The 13,272-nt window shown below is 38.2% G+C and overlaps 2 protein-coding genes across 3 annotated transcripts in view; one reads left to right on the forward strand and one right to left on the reverse strand.

Annotated features, from left to right (window-relative positions):
- The window catches only part of CDC40 (cell division cycle 40), a 49,487-nt gene that overhangs the window by 31,869 nt on the left and 4,346 nt on the right, over window positions 1-13,272 (forward strand). The window contains exons 9-12 of the mRNA XM_045798466.2: window positions 2,118-2,163; window positions 4,410-4,511; window positions 5,520-5,635; window positions 5,873-6,006. Coding sequence (XP_045654422.1) covers window positions 2,118-2,163; window positions 4,410-4,511; window positions 5,520-5,635; window positions 5,873-6,006 — 398 coding nt within the window. The remainder of the gene's footprint in view (window positions 1-2,117; window positions 2,164-4,409; window positions 4,512-5,519; window positions 5,636-5,872; window positions 6,007-13,272) is intronic.
- The window catches only part of METTL24 (methyltransferase like 24), a 122,727-nt gene continuing 109,872 nt past the window's right edge, over window positions 418-13,272 (reverse strand). For both annotated transcript variants that reach the window (XM_087865382.1, XM_087865388.1), the window contains exon 6: window positions 418-2,585. In XM_087865382.1, the coding sequence (XP_087721508.1) occupies window positions 2,547-2,585 (39 nt within the window). In that variant the 3' untranslated portion in view covers window positions 418-2,546. The remainder of the gene's footprint in view (window positions 2,586-13,272) is intronic.

Here is a 13,272-nt window from a genome sequence, read left to right on the forward strand (position 1 = left end):
TCCCATTGTAGAAAATAGATAATGCAATTCATCCTTTTTCTTATAAATGCAAGTAGATACCAAGTAGCAGAAATGCTCCCAGCCTCTTCTCTCAGCTTTTATAGTCTTAGGAAGCTCCACTTTAAGCTAAATTTCAGCTGTAGAGTATGTGGGGGAGAAAACTCAGTTGCCACTGCATGTCAGCTTGAACATGGGGAAAGCCTTTTAAAAAATCTTAAATCTGAGGGGTGCCTGGGTGGCTCAGTCGTTAAGCGTCTGCCTTCGGCTCAGGGCGTGATCCCAGAGTCCTGGGATCGAGCCCCACATCAGGCTCCTCCTCTGGGAGCCTGCTCTTCCTCTCCCACTCCCCCTGCTTGTGTTCCCTCTCTCGCTGGCTGTCTCTCTCTGTCAAATAAATAAATAAAATCTTAAAAAAAAAAAATCTTAAATCTGAAAGAATAGTTATCTTTTTTTGTGTCTTCTGTGTCTAAATTGTTATGATGGTCAAGAAATATCAACTCTGTAATACTCTTGAGGCTTGGAAAGTTGAGTCATTAACATTTTACTCTTTGTAAACAGTTCATGAATATGAACAATATATGAAGGTAGCTTTTCTTGATGAGAACAGCCATTTAGGCATTTATCTCTACTCAATAGCTTAAAGTCACAGGCTAACAGTTTGGAGTAAAAAACCTTTGTTTCCTTTAACTTTGACTTCATACAAGCTATGTTTGTTGAGATTAAGGTCTTTTGACCAATTAAAAAAGCATAGAGTTCAATTTTGTTCATATCCGTAAACATTTATTAGGTACCTATTGTGTGCAAGGGGCTGAGACTAAAAATTTATCAAGGCCCTGTCCCTGCCCTCATGGTAATTATTTCATTATGATATAAATGATGTTATAGAGTCAGGCGGAAGGTGTTCTGGTTTCTAAGAGGAGCATCCTTCAGCAGGAAGGTAACCAAGTAAAGTGGTGGTGAGGGAAGGGAGCGTAGGTAGTAGAGTATGTCTGAAATGAGTGAATAGAATGGATAGGCATGGCGTGTGCTGAACACTGCAAGTTTGTGGTTGCTGGAGTCTCGAATCAGAGAGATACAGCATAGCAGCAGTCCTCACCAAAGGATCAGGTGCTAGAGGTCCTTGCCTGGTATGCTGTGGGAACTGAGACTTTATCCTGTTGGCACTGGGTGGCCAGGAAGTGCGGTCTCTTTTAGAACACTAGTAACATTATTGAGGATTAGATTTGAGGCAGGCAAGAATAAAGGTAATTTTAGGGACGCCTGGTTTGACTCAGTCGGTTAAGCGTCTGCCTTCAGCTCAGGTCATGATCTCAGGGTCCTGGGAACCAGTCTCACATCGGGGTCCTTGCTCAGTGGGGAGCCTGCTTCTCCCTCTACCTGCCGCTCCCCTTGCTTGTGCTCTCACTGTCTTTCTCTCTCTCTCTGACCAATAAAATCTTTAAGAAGGAAGGAAGGGAGGGAGGGAGGCGGGGTGGGAGGAAAGAAAAAGAGAAAGAAAGAAAAAGAGAAGGAAGGAAGGAAGGAAGGAAGGAAGGAAGGAAGGAAGGAGTTTTGAAGCTATTGTATTAATTCACTTTAGGTGCGATGAGAATCATTAGCCTGTTACATTTTAGTCTAGATCATTATTTTCATATAGCTTCTATAATATTTTATTACTTCAGAAAGCTCAAAAAAAATCTTCAGTACCAAAATGTTATAAACATAGCAGCTTTAATAACATTTAGTTCTTCTGAAAGTAGCTCATAATATTACATAAGCAGAAACTTTTCATCATAGAAAATATATAAAATATAGAAAAAAAGAAGAAAGTGAAAATCACTTGTATTAGCTCCATCTAAGTTCTCTTGATATTTTGGTGTATCTTTCAGTATCAGATTTCAAATGTGTGTGTGTGTGTGTGTGTGTGTGTGTGTGTGTGTGTATGTAATCTAAGTGGTACAACACAGACTAGCAGCACCAAGCATCATGTTTGTTGATGTATGATGCCTTGGTTAAATCCCCAGTACCCACAGATATGCACACACATAGCTGGCGTATGGTTGTTGTTCTTGATTGAAACTTGTCGCTTTATCAAAGTCTTGTATTCAATTTAATATTTCTATGTGTTTTTTCCCCAGCTATGGGAGGTTTACGGAGACAGACGCTGCCTGCGAACATTTATTGGTAATACTTCTTTTCTCTCCGTCTATAAATCTATTTGGGAAGACTTTTAAACTAAGATAACATCATTAACAGTAATATTACTACACTGATAAGGAAAGTCTTCAAAGACTCGAACTGAGTCTTGAAGAGGAAGTTCTCCCAAAAGGGAACCCGGAAGAGAGAGCAGCAAAAGCAAAAGTGGTTTGAGAAAGCAGGCTGCTTTGGGACCGCCAAATATATTTCAGAATTGCTAGGGAGGGGATATGATGAGAGAGGACAAGAGGAAAAAGCAGTATAACCAGGGGCAGAGCATGAAGGACCTTATGTGCCATCAATAAGGAGTGTAGGATCCATTAAACAGCTCTTGTAGAAATTAACTCGATCAGATTTGAAGTTTACGGAGATCACAGTGGCAGTATGGAAGATGCTCTGGTAGGGCAGGCCTGTAGGCAGGGAAATGAATGACAGGGTTATTTCATCGGTCTGGATTAGACATGATGAGAGCCTGGACTAAAGCAGCAGATAGAGAAGAAAGGAATAATCAAGAGTTAAAATCAGGGGCACCTGGGTGGCACAGCGGTTAAGCGTCTGCCTTCGGCTCAGGGCGTGATCCCGGTGTTCTGGGATCGAGCCCCACATTAGGCTCTTCCGCTATGAGCCTGCTTCTTCCTCTCCCACTCCCCCTGCTTGTGTTCCCTCTCTCGCTGGCGGTCTCTATCTCTGTCGAATAAATAAATAAAATCTTTAAAAAAAAAAAAAAGTTAAAATCAGCGGGACTTAGTCCCTGGATGTGAGTGATAAGAGTGAAGCAGAAATCTAGGGTGATGCCCAGCTGGCTGGCTGAGCGCTGGTCCCCTTCACCAAGAGAGGGGACATAAGAGGATGACGAGGTGCCACTCATTAAATTTGACCTGCCTTTGGGATATCGAGATGAACATGGCCAGTAAGCAATTAGCCAGGTGCTGAGCTTTGAAAAGAGGTTCAGAATTGGCGGCTCAAGTATACGAAAGAATAAGATTGAGCGAACTCCGTGAGGGAGAAAACAAGGCCAAAAAGAGAACAGCTTTGTGGCAAACGAGCCTTTTTGGTAGAGGATAGTTTACTGTCCTCGTGAGATTTCATGTGCAGCCTGGTTCCATCTCCAAATTTAACTGTACATTATTGAAACACTATTTGCGTGAATCGTAGTGTCTCTGTTCTTAGATTCAAGTGGGAGTCCGTTCCGCAGTGCTTTGTTATGATTTTAGGGCCTCGCTGAACAAATAACTACTGCCCAAGATGCATGGCATCCTACAGGAGGACTCCCAGCAGCAGACAGGGGGGAAATGCCTCTTCTACATGTAGTTGACCTGGTCTCCATCCGTCTCCCCTGCACTGGCAGACAGTTTTTCAGTGGAAAACAAAATTACCAGTTTTGGAAGATGGGACCCTTGCTGTAGAAAACAACGCCTAATTACTGTGGCACATGGCCTGATTCGAGTTCACTGGGGATGGTGGCCCAGGGCTGCTGTGTGTGGCTGACGATTCGTGCAATGCACATTTTGTCGGTCTTGGTCGTGAAGGGGTGGTAAAAAATAGGAAAGTTTCTGCTCTCATTTAGCCACAGTTTGTCCCTGTAACTTTCAAAAGAGGTGATTGGTCTGGCAGACTGATTTCTAAGCAAAGCACCTTGAAGTTAATTTATTGTCAAAATCTATCTTAAAACAAACAGAAGTTATAGTTTCCAAAAGGTTTAGTCTCTGAGATTCTGAAGTCACTTCTCTGAAACTTGGTAATGTGATCACAGAAATGACAGGTATTGCAGAAGAGCTGTGATTCCGTGAACTTTTGGGTTAGGTCGCTTTGTTTCACTTAGTGAGTAATCTGGAGCAGGAACCTCCCAGATGTCACTCGGCCCTCCTCTTTCGTTGGCAATAATTGGTCTGTTATGTTTCCTTAAATTCTTGGCTGCTTAGTCATCAATTATGTATATAGCATGTTAAAAGATTTCTATGACAAACTCTAAAAAAAAAAATGTTAGATCTTTTCTCTTGATTCTTACCTAAATGTTATGCATCAGAAACAGCTAGGGCGCTTTCTGAAGGGGGAATAAAAACCACCTACGTTCCCAAGCCCACACCTAACATAGTCCACATCAGAAAGTCAGGGGATAGGATTCCAGAGATTTTGACTCATAGGGTGGCTTGAAAATGCTATTTCTCATATGGTGTTTGTGTTTTAAGAGAAGATACTTCAGCTCACCTGCATTTCTGTTGTCCCTGCCTTAGGCCACAGCAAAGCCGTTAGGGACATCTGCTTTAATACTGCAGGAACACAGTTCCTCAGCGCAGCCTATGACAGGTACCTTAAGCTCTGGGACACTGAGACAGGTAAGAGCTCACTTATGCTAATGCCAATACGTATTTATCTTATAAATTAGCATTTATAAATGATACAACATTGAGTGGTCTTCAGTTCAGGTCTACAGAGGCAAAATGATTCTCGTATCATCGACGGTCAGCTAATATCATAAAATGTTTGTAGAGTTCACACTCAGCTATGTAAGTAGCTCTTTTATCTGAAACTTTGTTTCCACCAAATACAATTTATAAAGCAAACATCCTGATAGACAAGCAAATTTGAAATCTTCCATAGACTAGTTAATTGATCTTTTTGTTCCCCTCCACCGCCCAGCTCACTGCGTTACACATAATAGAAGCACAATAAATGTCTGATGAACAAAATTAAATTTAATTGCCCACATGGATTAAAAAGTAAGTCTGTTTACAGACCCATGGGTCACGTCGTTTTATATATTCACAGATGTTAATTGTATTAGTACATGGTGGCTGGTATAATTTTATATCATTAGAGAACCATCTTTGATCTTACTGAGTTTTAAGGGAAAAGATAATAGCTAATATTTATTGAACACTTATTGTTTACCAGACATTGTGCTATGCACCTGTATCCAGTATCACATCCAATTCTTAAAATATCCCCAGAATTACTATTATTATTATAGATGAAGAAATTGAGGCTTAAAGGGGGAACTTTTCCAGAGCCACATAGCTAGGAAGTGGCTGAACTGATTTAAACCGAGGTCTCTCTAATGCCAGAGCCCCTACTCTTACTCCACAGTGGTTCTCAATTCAGGCTACACATCATAATCACTTTATCTGTTCTGCAATTGATGATACGGATTTACTTTTGAAAAAAATATTTTTAATCCATATAAAGAATCTGTGAAAAGGAACAATATCATTTATAGTAAAGAGCAAGCAGGCTGCCCTTCCCCAAATTGTATTAAGCAGATGCTCTCTAGATGTTAATCCCAGGGCTGTCTTTGAAGTGTTCAAATTTATTTTACCTACTTTAAGTTGAGTCTTTGGTTTTAGGACAGTGTATATCAAGATTTACAAACCGAAAAGTGCCCTATTGTGTCAAATTTAATCCCGATGAAGATAAGCAAAATCTCTTTGTAGCTGGTATGTCGGATAAAAAGATTGTGCAGGTAAGTCTTTTTACAGTATTCTTAGTAAGATTCCTATAGTTTACGTTGTATTAGGGGATGGAATAAGGAATATTAATTTGTTTAATGCTTGCTGCTTTTAGGGACTGCTAACGGTCTGTTTTTAGTAGAAAACAGTCATTATGTTAGAGATCTTTTTCTTCACTTTTCCACAGTTCTGATCTTTATTTTCGTATCTGCTCCACTCTGGTCTTACCTTTTCTCTTGTTTGCTATACAGTGGGACATTCGAAGTGGAGAAATTGTGCAGGAGTATGACCGGCATTTGGGAGCTGTCAACACCATTGTTTTTGTTGATGAGAATAGGAGATTCGTGAGCACATCTGATGATAAGAGCCTACGAGTTTGGGAATGGTGAGTTTCTGTCAGTAGAAGATCTGATTTATATAATTGTAGCAAGCAGTTTAAAAATTTGTAGCCAAAGAAAAGCCTGATAATATGCAACGATTTGAATATTTTCACACCTGTGATCTCTGGCTTGCCAACCAAACTGTTTTAAACATTTAAGGACCCAGAATGTGGAAATAAAAATTTAGACATGGTACGTTTCGTAGTCTTTGGGCAGTCTATCTAAAGGTTATATATATTAAGCCATTTTTCTTGCATTGGCAGAAAGTTTGTATTGTGCTGCCTTACATTCTTTATTAGGTATTTTGTCTTTCAAAATGACTGATGAGATGTAGGGCCCACAAATGTGTAGACCAAATTATTTATGGTGGGGATTGACCATTAGATCCTGGCCTCAGAGTCAACCCAAAAAAAAGAAAAAATATTTAAAAATCTCTTAGGTTTTTAAACGCCTACATTATGATTATTCAGTACTGAAAATGGCCCCATGTCATCACCCATTGTGTCCTGCCATTCATAATACATAATGGTAGGAAACAAATGTTTTATTTGTAGAATATATTGGTTAATTTTGCTTTCCTTGAGAGAGAAAAAAAATTTTTCTAAAGTCAAGAAATACTAAAGCTAGTTTCACTAAATGTCATAGATGATGTTTTATCCTTTATTTACAAAGAAATGCATAATAGTCTTTTTGTTCAAAGGAATGTTTGGATGGAGCCCAGCTCATTTTTATAGTCAGTTATGAAGCACAGCTCAGCCGTGGTTACAGCCTTGCAGGGCCTAGAAGGTGTGACTTCCCACCCCGGAAGTTGTTCTGCTTTAAGAAGTGGGAAGCCTTTCACTACAGCCGGTAGTTTGCTCCTGAAACGGAGTCCCTTTGGGGAGCTGAGCAGGTCCCTAACACCGTCAGGGAAATTTGGGTACTTGAAGGTTTCATGTAATTTAACTGCAGTTTCTCCCACGCTCACCACCAGCAAACCCCTTCACGTTGCCCCCATTCGTGGCGAGCCAACTGTATACTTTATGTAGAGTGTTGATATCATCCTTAGAGTTCGTGATTTGAGACTGTTATAACTAAGATCTTTCTTACTTCAGAAATGATGTTACATGCAGAGACCTCAAGTTTTATATGAGCCGCCTTAGACCACTGAAGAATAAACATATCCGTGTCTTGTTTTGTTTATATACTTCAGCAGTTTGATTATACTTTAACTTTCAGATGTTTCTACAGATGATATTTCAGCTCCATTTTAAAATGTGGAGTGGTACAAACGAAATTGGTAAATATTTAAATGAAGCACCAATTACAGGGCTCTAAGAACACTTGTGTGTGCTTTCTAAATTAGAGCATTGGTCAGCAAAATATTTTGATTAAATTAAGGGCTAATGTCAGCATGTTTCTTGTTTTCCCTCCTCAGAGCTTAAGAAATACTCCGAAGAGTCATGATAGTGTTTCATTTATAAGTGATGACATCCTTTAGATTTCATTTGCTTTTGGAGCCTTCCTCACCAATCTTCGCGTGAGGATATGTGCCTCTTGTCCATGATTCCACACAGTGCTTTGCTTCTCACAGTTTTTTAGTGCTTGCACATTTGTTCCTGCGTCAGCTATGCTCACACTTACCCCAGTGCCTGGCACGTCATATGTGCTGAATATCTAAGGAAGTCGTTATTGTCGGAATTATTAATGAGCCTACATCTATTGAGCCCTTTCTGTGTGCCAAGCACGCTAAGCATTTTATGGGAACTCTCTGATTTAATGTGCCAAAGTAGTCTTACGAGATAGATGTATTTGCTATCCCAGTTTTATAGATGAGGAAACTAATATAGGTTAAGTAATTTACCCAAGATTCCACGAGACATGAAAATCCAGAATTCAAACTTGTATTAAGCTGATTCCAAAGCTTGAGATTTTTTTCCAGCTTAATTGAGGTACAATTGACAAAATTGTAATATATTTAAAGTGTGTAACATAATGATTTGGTATATGGATACATTGTGAAAGGATCTCACTGAGTTAGCCCATCAACCACCTTAGATATTTACCTTTTTTGTTTGGTAAGAACACTTAGGTTCTACTCTCTTAGCAAATTGCAGTTATACAATACACTATTGTAACTAGAGTCGCCATGTCATACATTAGGTCCTCAGACCTTATTCATCCTACAAATAAGAGTTTGTACCGTTTTACCAGCCTCACGTAGTTCCCCACCCCAACTGGAGTCCCTGGCCACCACCAGCCTGCTCTGTTGCTGTGCGTTTGACGGTTTTGTTTTTTTTTTGTTTTTTTGAAGAGTGCATATATAAGTGATACTATGCAGTGTTTGTCTTTCTCTGTCTGGCTTATTTCACATAGCATAATGCTGTCCAGGTTCATCCATGTTGTTGCAAACGGCAGCATTCCCTTTTTTAAGTCTGAATAATATTCCATTATATATATAAATACCACATTTTCTTTATCCATTTTTTCACACTAAGACTGTTTCCCTACCTTGGCTATTGTGAGTAATGCTACATTAAACACAGGAGTACCAATATCTCTTCAGGATAGTGATTTCATTACCTTTGGATATATACCCAGAAATAGGATTGATGGCTCATACAGTAGTGCTCTTTTAAATTTCTTGAGGAATCTCCATCCTGTTTTCCATAGTAGCTATATGTACCAGCTTGCATTCCCACCAACACTGTACGAGCGTTCCCTTTCCTCCACATCCTCACCAGCACTTGTCATCTCTTATCTTTTTCATGATAGTCATCCTGGTGTGTAAGTGATAGCTCATTGTGGTTTTGATTTGCATTTCCCTGATGACGTGTAGTATTGGTCACTTTCCTGTACCTGTCGGCCCTTTGTCTGTCTTCTGTGGGAAAATGTCTGTTCAGGTCCTTTGCCCATTTTTTAACTGGGTTACTAGGCTTTTTGATAATAATTGTATGAGTTCTTTATATATTTTGGATATTGACCCCTTGTCAGATATGTGGTTTGCAGATATTTTCTGCCATTCCTTAGGTTGCCTTTGCATTTTGTTGATGGTTTCCTTTACCGTCCAGAAGCTTTTTACTTTGAGGTAGTCCCACTTGTTTATTTTTGTTTTTGTTGCCTTGGTTAAGGTGTCTAATCCAGAAAATATTTGCAAAGACCAATGTCCAGGAGCTTATCTCCTTTGTTTTCTCCCAGGAGTTTCAGGTCTTATGTTTAAATCTTCAATCCATTTTGAGTTGATTTCTGTGTATGGTGTAAGGTAGGGGTCCATTTTCATTCTCTTGCATATGAATATCAAGTTTTCCCAACACCATTTATTGAAGACCATCCTTTCTCCATTGTTTATTCTTGGCTATTCTGTCAAAAATTAATTGATTATAGATGCATGGGTTTATATCTGGGCTCTCCATTCTGTTCCGTTTGATCTGTGTTTCTGTTTTTATACCAATACCATACTGTTTTGATTACTATAGCTTTAATTTAACTATAGTTAAAATCAGGAAGCTTGATGCCTCCAGCTTTGTTCTTTCTCAGGATTGCTTTGGAGTCTTTTGGGGTTCCATACAAATTTAAGAATTGTTCTGCTTCTGTCAAATATGCCATTGGAATTTTGGTAGATATGAATTGGCTCTGTAGATTGCTTTGGGTATTATGGACATTTTACAATATCAATTCTGTGTACAGATCTTTCACCTTGGTTAAATTTATTCCTAAGTATTTTCGTGTTTTTTTGATGCTGTTATAAATGGAATTGTTTTCTTTTTTTTTTTTTTTTTTTTTTAAAGATTTTATTTATTTATTTGACAGAGATAGAGACAGCCAGCGAGAGAGGGAACACAGGCAGGGGGAGTGGGAGAGGAAGAAGCAGGCTCATAGCGGAGGAGCCTGATGTGGGGCTCGATCCCACAACGCCGGGACCACGCCCTGAGCCGAAGGCAGACGCTTAACCGCTGTGCCACCCAGGCGCCCCTGGAATTGTTTTCTTAATTTCTCTTTCCAGTAGTTCATTGTTAGCATCTAGAAATGCAACTGATTTTTTAATATTGAGTTTGTATCCTGCAACTTCACTGAATCATTGATTAGTTCTAAAAGTTTTTTTGTGTATGTGTGTGAAATCATTAGAGTTTTCTATATATAATATTATGTCATTTGCAGAGACGTTTTACTTCTTTTTTTTTTTTTTGGATACTTTTTCTTCTGGCCTGATTGCTCTGGCTAGGACTCTCAATACTATGTTGTATAAAAGTGATTAGAGCAGACATTCTTCCTGATCTTAGAGTAAAAGCTTTCAGCCATTTACAATTAAGTATGTTATTAGCTGTGGGCTTGTCACACATGACTATGTTCCCCATATACCCAGTTTATTGAGACTTTTTATCATGAAAGAATATTGAATATTGTCTATTTTTTGCATTTATTGAGATTATCGTATGATTTTTATCCTTCCTTTTTGTATTTCATTGATTGATTTGCATATGTTGAACCATCCTTGCATCCCAGGGATAAATCCCACTTGATCATGGTATGTAATTCCTCTAATGTACTGTTGAATTCAGTTTGCTAAAATTTTACTGAGTATTTTTGCATCCATATTCATCAGGGATGTTGGCCTGTAATTTTCTTTTCTTGTAGTGTCTTTGTCTGGCTTTGGTATCAGGATAATATTGGCCTTATAAAATGAATTTGGAAGTGTTCCTTCCTTTTCTATTTTTTTGGAAGAGTTTGAGAAGGATTAATATTAATTCTTCTTCTGATGTTTGGTGTAACTCCCCAGTGAAGCCATCTGGTCCTGGACTTTTTTTGTTCTTGGGAAGTTTTTGATTACTGTTTCAATCTCCTTAGTCATTATTGGTCTGTTCAGATTTTCTATTTCTTCATGAGTCTGTCTCGGTAAGTTGCATGTTTCTAGGAATTTATTCATTGCTTCTAGGTTTTCTAATTTGTTGGTATATAATTGTTCAAAGTAGTTTCTTGTGATCCTTAGTGCTTCTATATTATCAGTTGTAATGTCTCTTTCATTTCTGTTTTTACTTGAGTTTTTCTCTTTTTTTCTTAGTTTAGCTAAATGTTTATCAAATTTTATGTGTTTCCTCTCTGATCTTTGTGTTTTCTTCCTTCTGCTAACTTGGGTCTTAGATTGTTCTTTTCCTAGTTCTTCAAAGTGTGAAGTTAAGTTGTTTATTTGAGATTCTTCTTCCTTAATACAGGTGTTTATCAATAAAAACTTCCCTCTGGCTTTTGCTGCATCCCATAAGTTTTGGTGTATTGTGTTTCTATTTTCATTTGTCTCAAGATAGGTTTTGATTTCCCTTTTGTTTTCATCTTTGACCCGTGTTTTGTTTAGTAGCATGTTAACTCCACATACTTATACATTTTCCAGTTTTCTTGTAATTGATTTCCAATTTCATACCTTTGTAGTCAGAAAAGATGCTTGATAAGATTTCAGTCTTCTTAAATATAATAAGACTGTCTTGTGGCATAATATATGATCTATCCTGGAGAATATTTCATGTGCACTTGAGAAGAATGTGTATTCTGCTACTGTTTGGTGGAATGTTCTATCTATGTCAGTTAGGACCATCTGGTCTAATGTGTCATCTAAGGGCAATGTTTCCTTATTGATTTTCTGTCTGGATGACCTATCCATTGTTGACAATGAGTATGGAAGTTCCCTGCTATTATTGTATCGCTTGCTATCTATTTCTCCCTTCAGATCTGTTAACATTTGCTTTATGTATTTAGGTGCTCTAATGTTGGGTATATAAATACTTGTATTTGTTATATTATCTTAATGAATTGACCCCTTTATCATTATATAATGACCTTCTTTGTCTCTTATTGCAGTTTTTGGCTTAAAGTTTATTTTGTTTGATACAAGTATAGCAGCTACCCCTGCTTTCTTTTAGTTTCCATTTTCATGGGATATGTTTTCCATCCTTTCACGCTCAGTCTGTGTGTGTCCTTAAAACTGAAGTGAGTCTCTTATACACAGTATATAGTTGGGTCTTATGTGTGTGTGTGTGTGTGTGTGTGTGTGTGTTAATCCATTTAACTAACTTGTGTCTTTTGTAAATTTAGACCATTTACATTTGAAGTAATTAGTGAGAGGTCTGGGCTTTTACTAGTGCCATTTTGTTCATTGTTTTCTGGTTGATTATAGTTCCTTTGTTCCTTTATCTCTTCCTCTCTTCCTTTGTGATTTAATGATTTTCTATAGTATGTTTTGATTTCTGTTTCTCTTTTGTGTATCAGTGATAGGTTTTTGCTTTGTGGATACCATGAGGCTTACATAAAACATGGAGAGCTTGAATTCTTAATCATATAGCTGGATAGTTAGATGAATGAAGGGTCTGGTGGGGAGAGAAGGTAAGTCGCATCCGGTTTGATTAGTCAGAAGGAAACATGAGGATCAGTCTTGCTACAAAGACAAGTAGGAAGTAAAACCACCTCAGGATCCGTGGAGCTATGCTTTACCACATACAGCCATCCCTGAAAGCAGTTACTAGTGTTCCTGGCAGCTTGCAGGAAGGGAGGCGTGAAAACTGACCCCAGCAGTAAGAAGAGTCTTATTACTAGGACTTTCAGACAGGTGGTGTTTGCCAAACTTCTACACCCTATGCCTGCTAAGAGTAGCACAGTGATACAAGAAAACAAACTAAAGGAAACTTGGTTTTCTTTTTTTTTTTTTTTTTTTAAAGATTTTATTTATTTATTCGACAGAGATAGAGACAGCCAGCGAGAGAGGGAACACAAGCAGGGGGAGTGGGAGAGGAAGAAGCAGGCTCATAGCAGAGGAGCCTGACGTGGGGCTCGATCCCAGAACGCTGGGATCACGCCCTGAGCCGAAGGCAGACGCTTAACCGCTGTGCCACCCAGGCGCCCCTGGAAACTTGGTTTTCTTAAACAATACTAGATTAAGACTAGTAGACAGTTTTAAAAGAAAATAAGAGATTATAATTAGATATTGAACAGCCTATGGTATTGGCTAAATTCATGGGATGTCATAGACATGTTTTCTCCCAAAGTTATTTATTATGTTAAAATATTTTTAGGAGAAAATTTGACAGATTTTGATCCTACTGTTTATCTTTTATCTTTAAAATTTCATAGATTTTTATTAAGGTTTTTTTCAATGATTTCATTTCCAGACTGAAGATTATATGTAAGATATAAGTTATTAACTTTTATTATACTGAATTACAGTTTCTAATTAGAAAATAGTGTTGTGTTATTATTAGTAGTAAATTATTAAATATAATTATGCCTAGCAGACATTTTCACTAGCAATA

The sequence above is a fragment of the Ursus americanus genome, chromosome 11, assembly GCF_024610735.1.
Source record: "Ursus americanus isolate L20-20 chromosome 11, mUrsAme1.1.p, whole genome shotgun sequence".
NCBI classification, from domain to species: Eukaryota; Metazoa; Chordata; class Mammalia; order Carnivora; family Ursidae; genus Ursus; species Ursus americanus.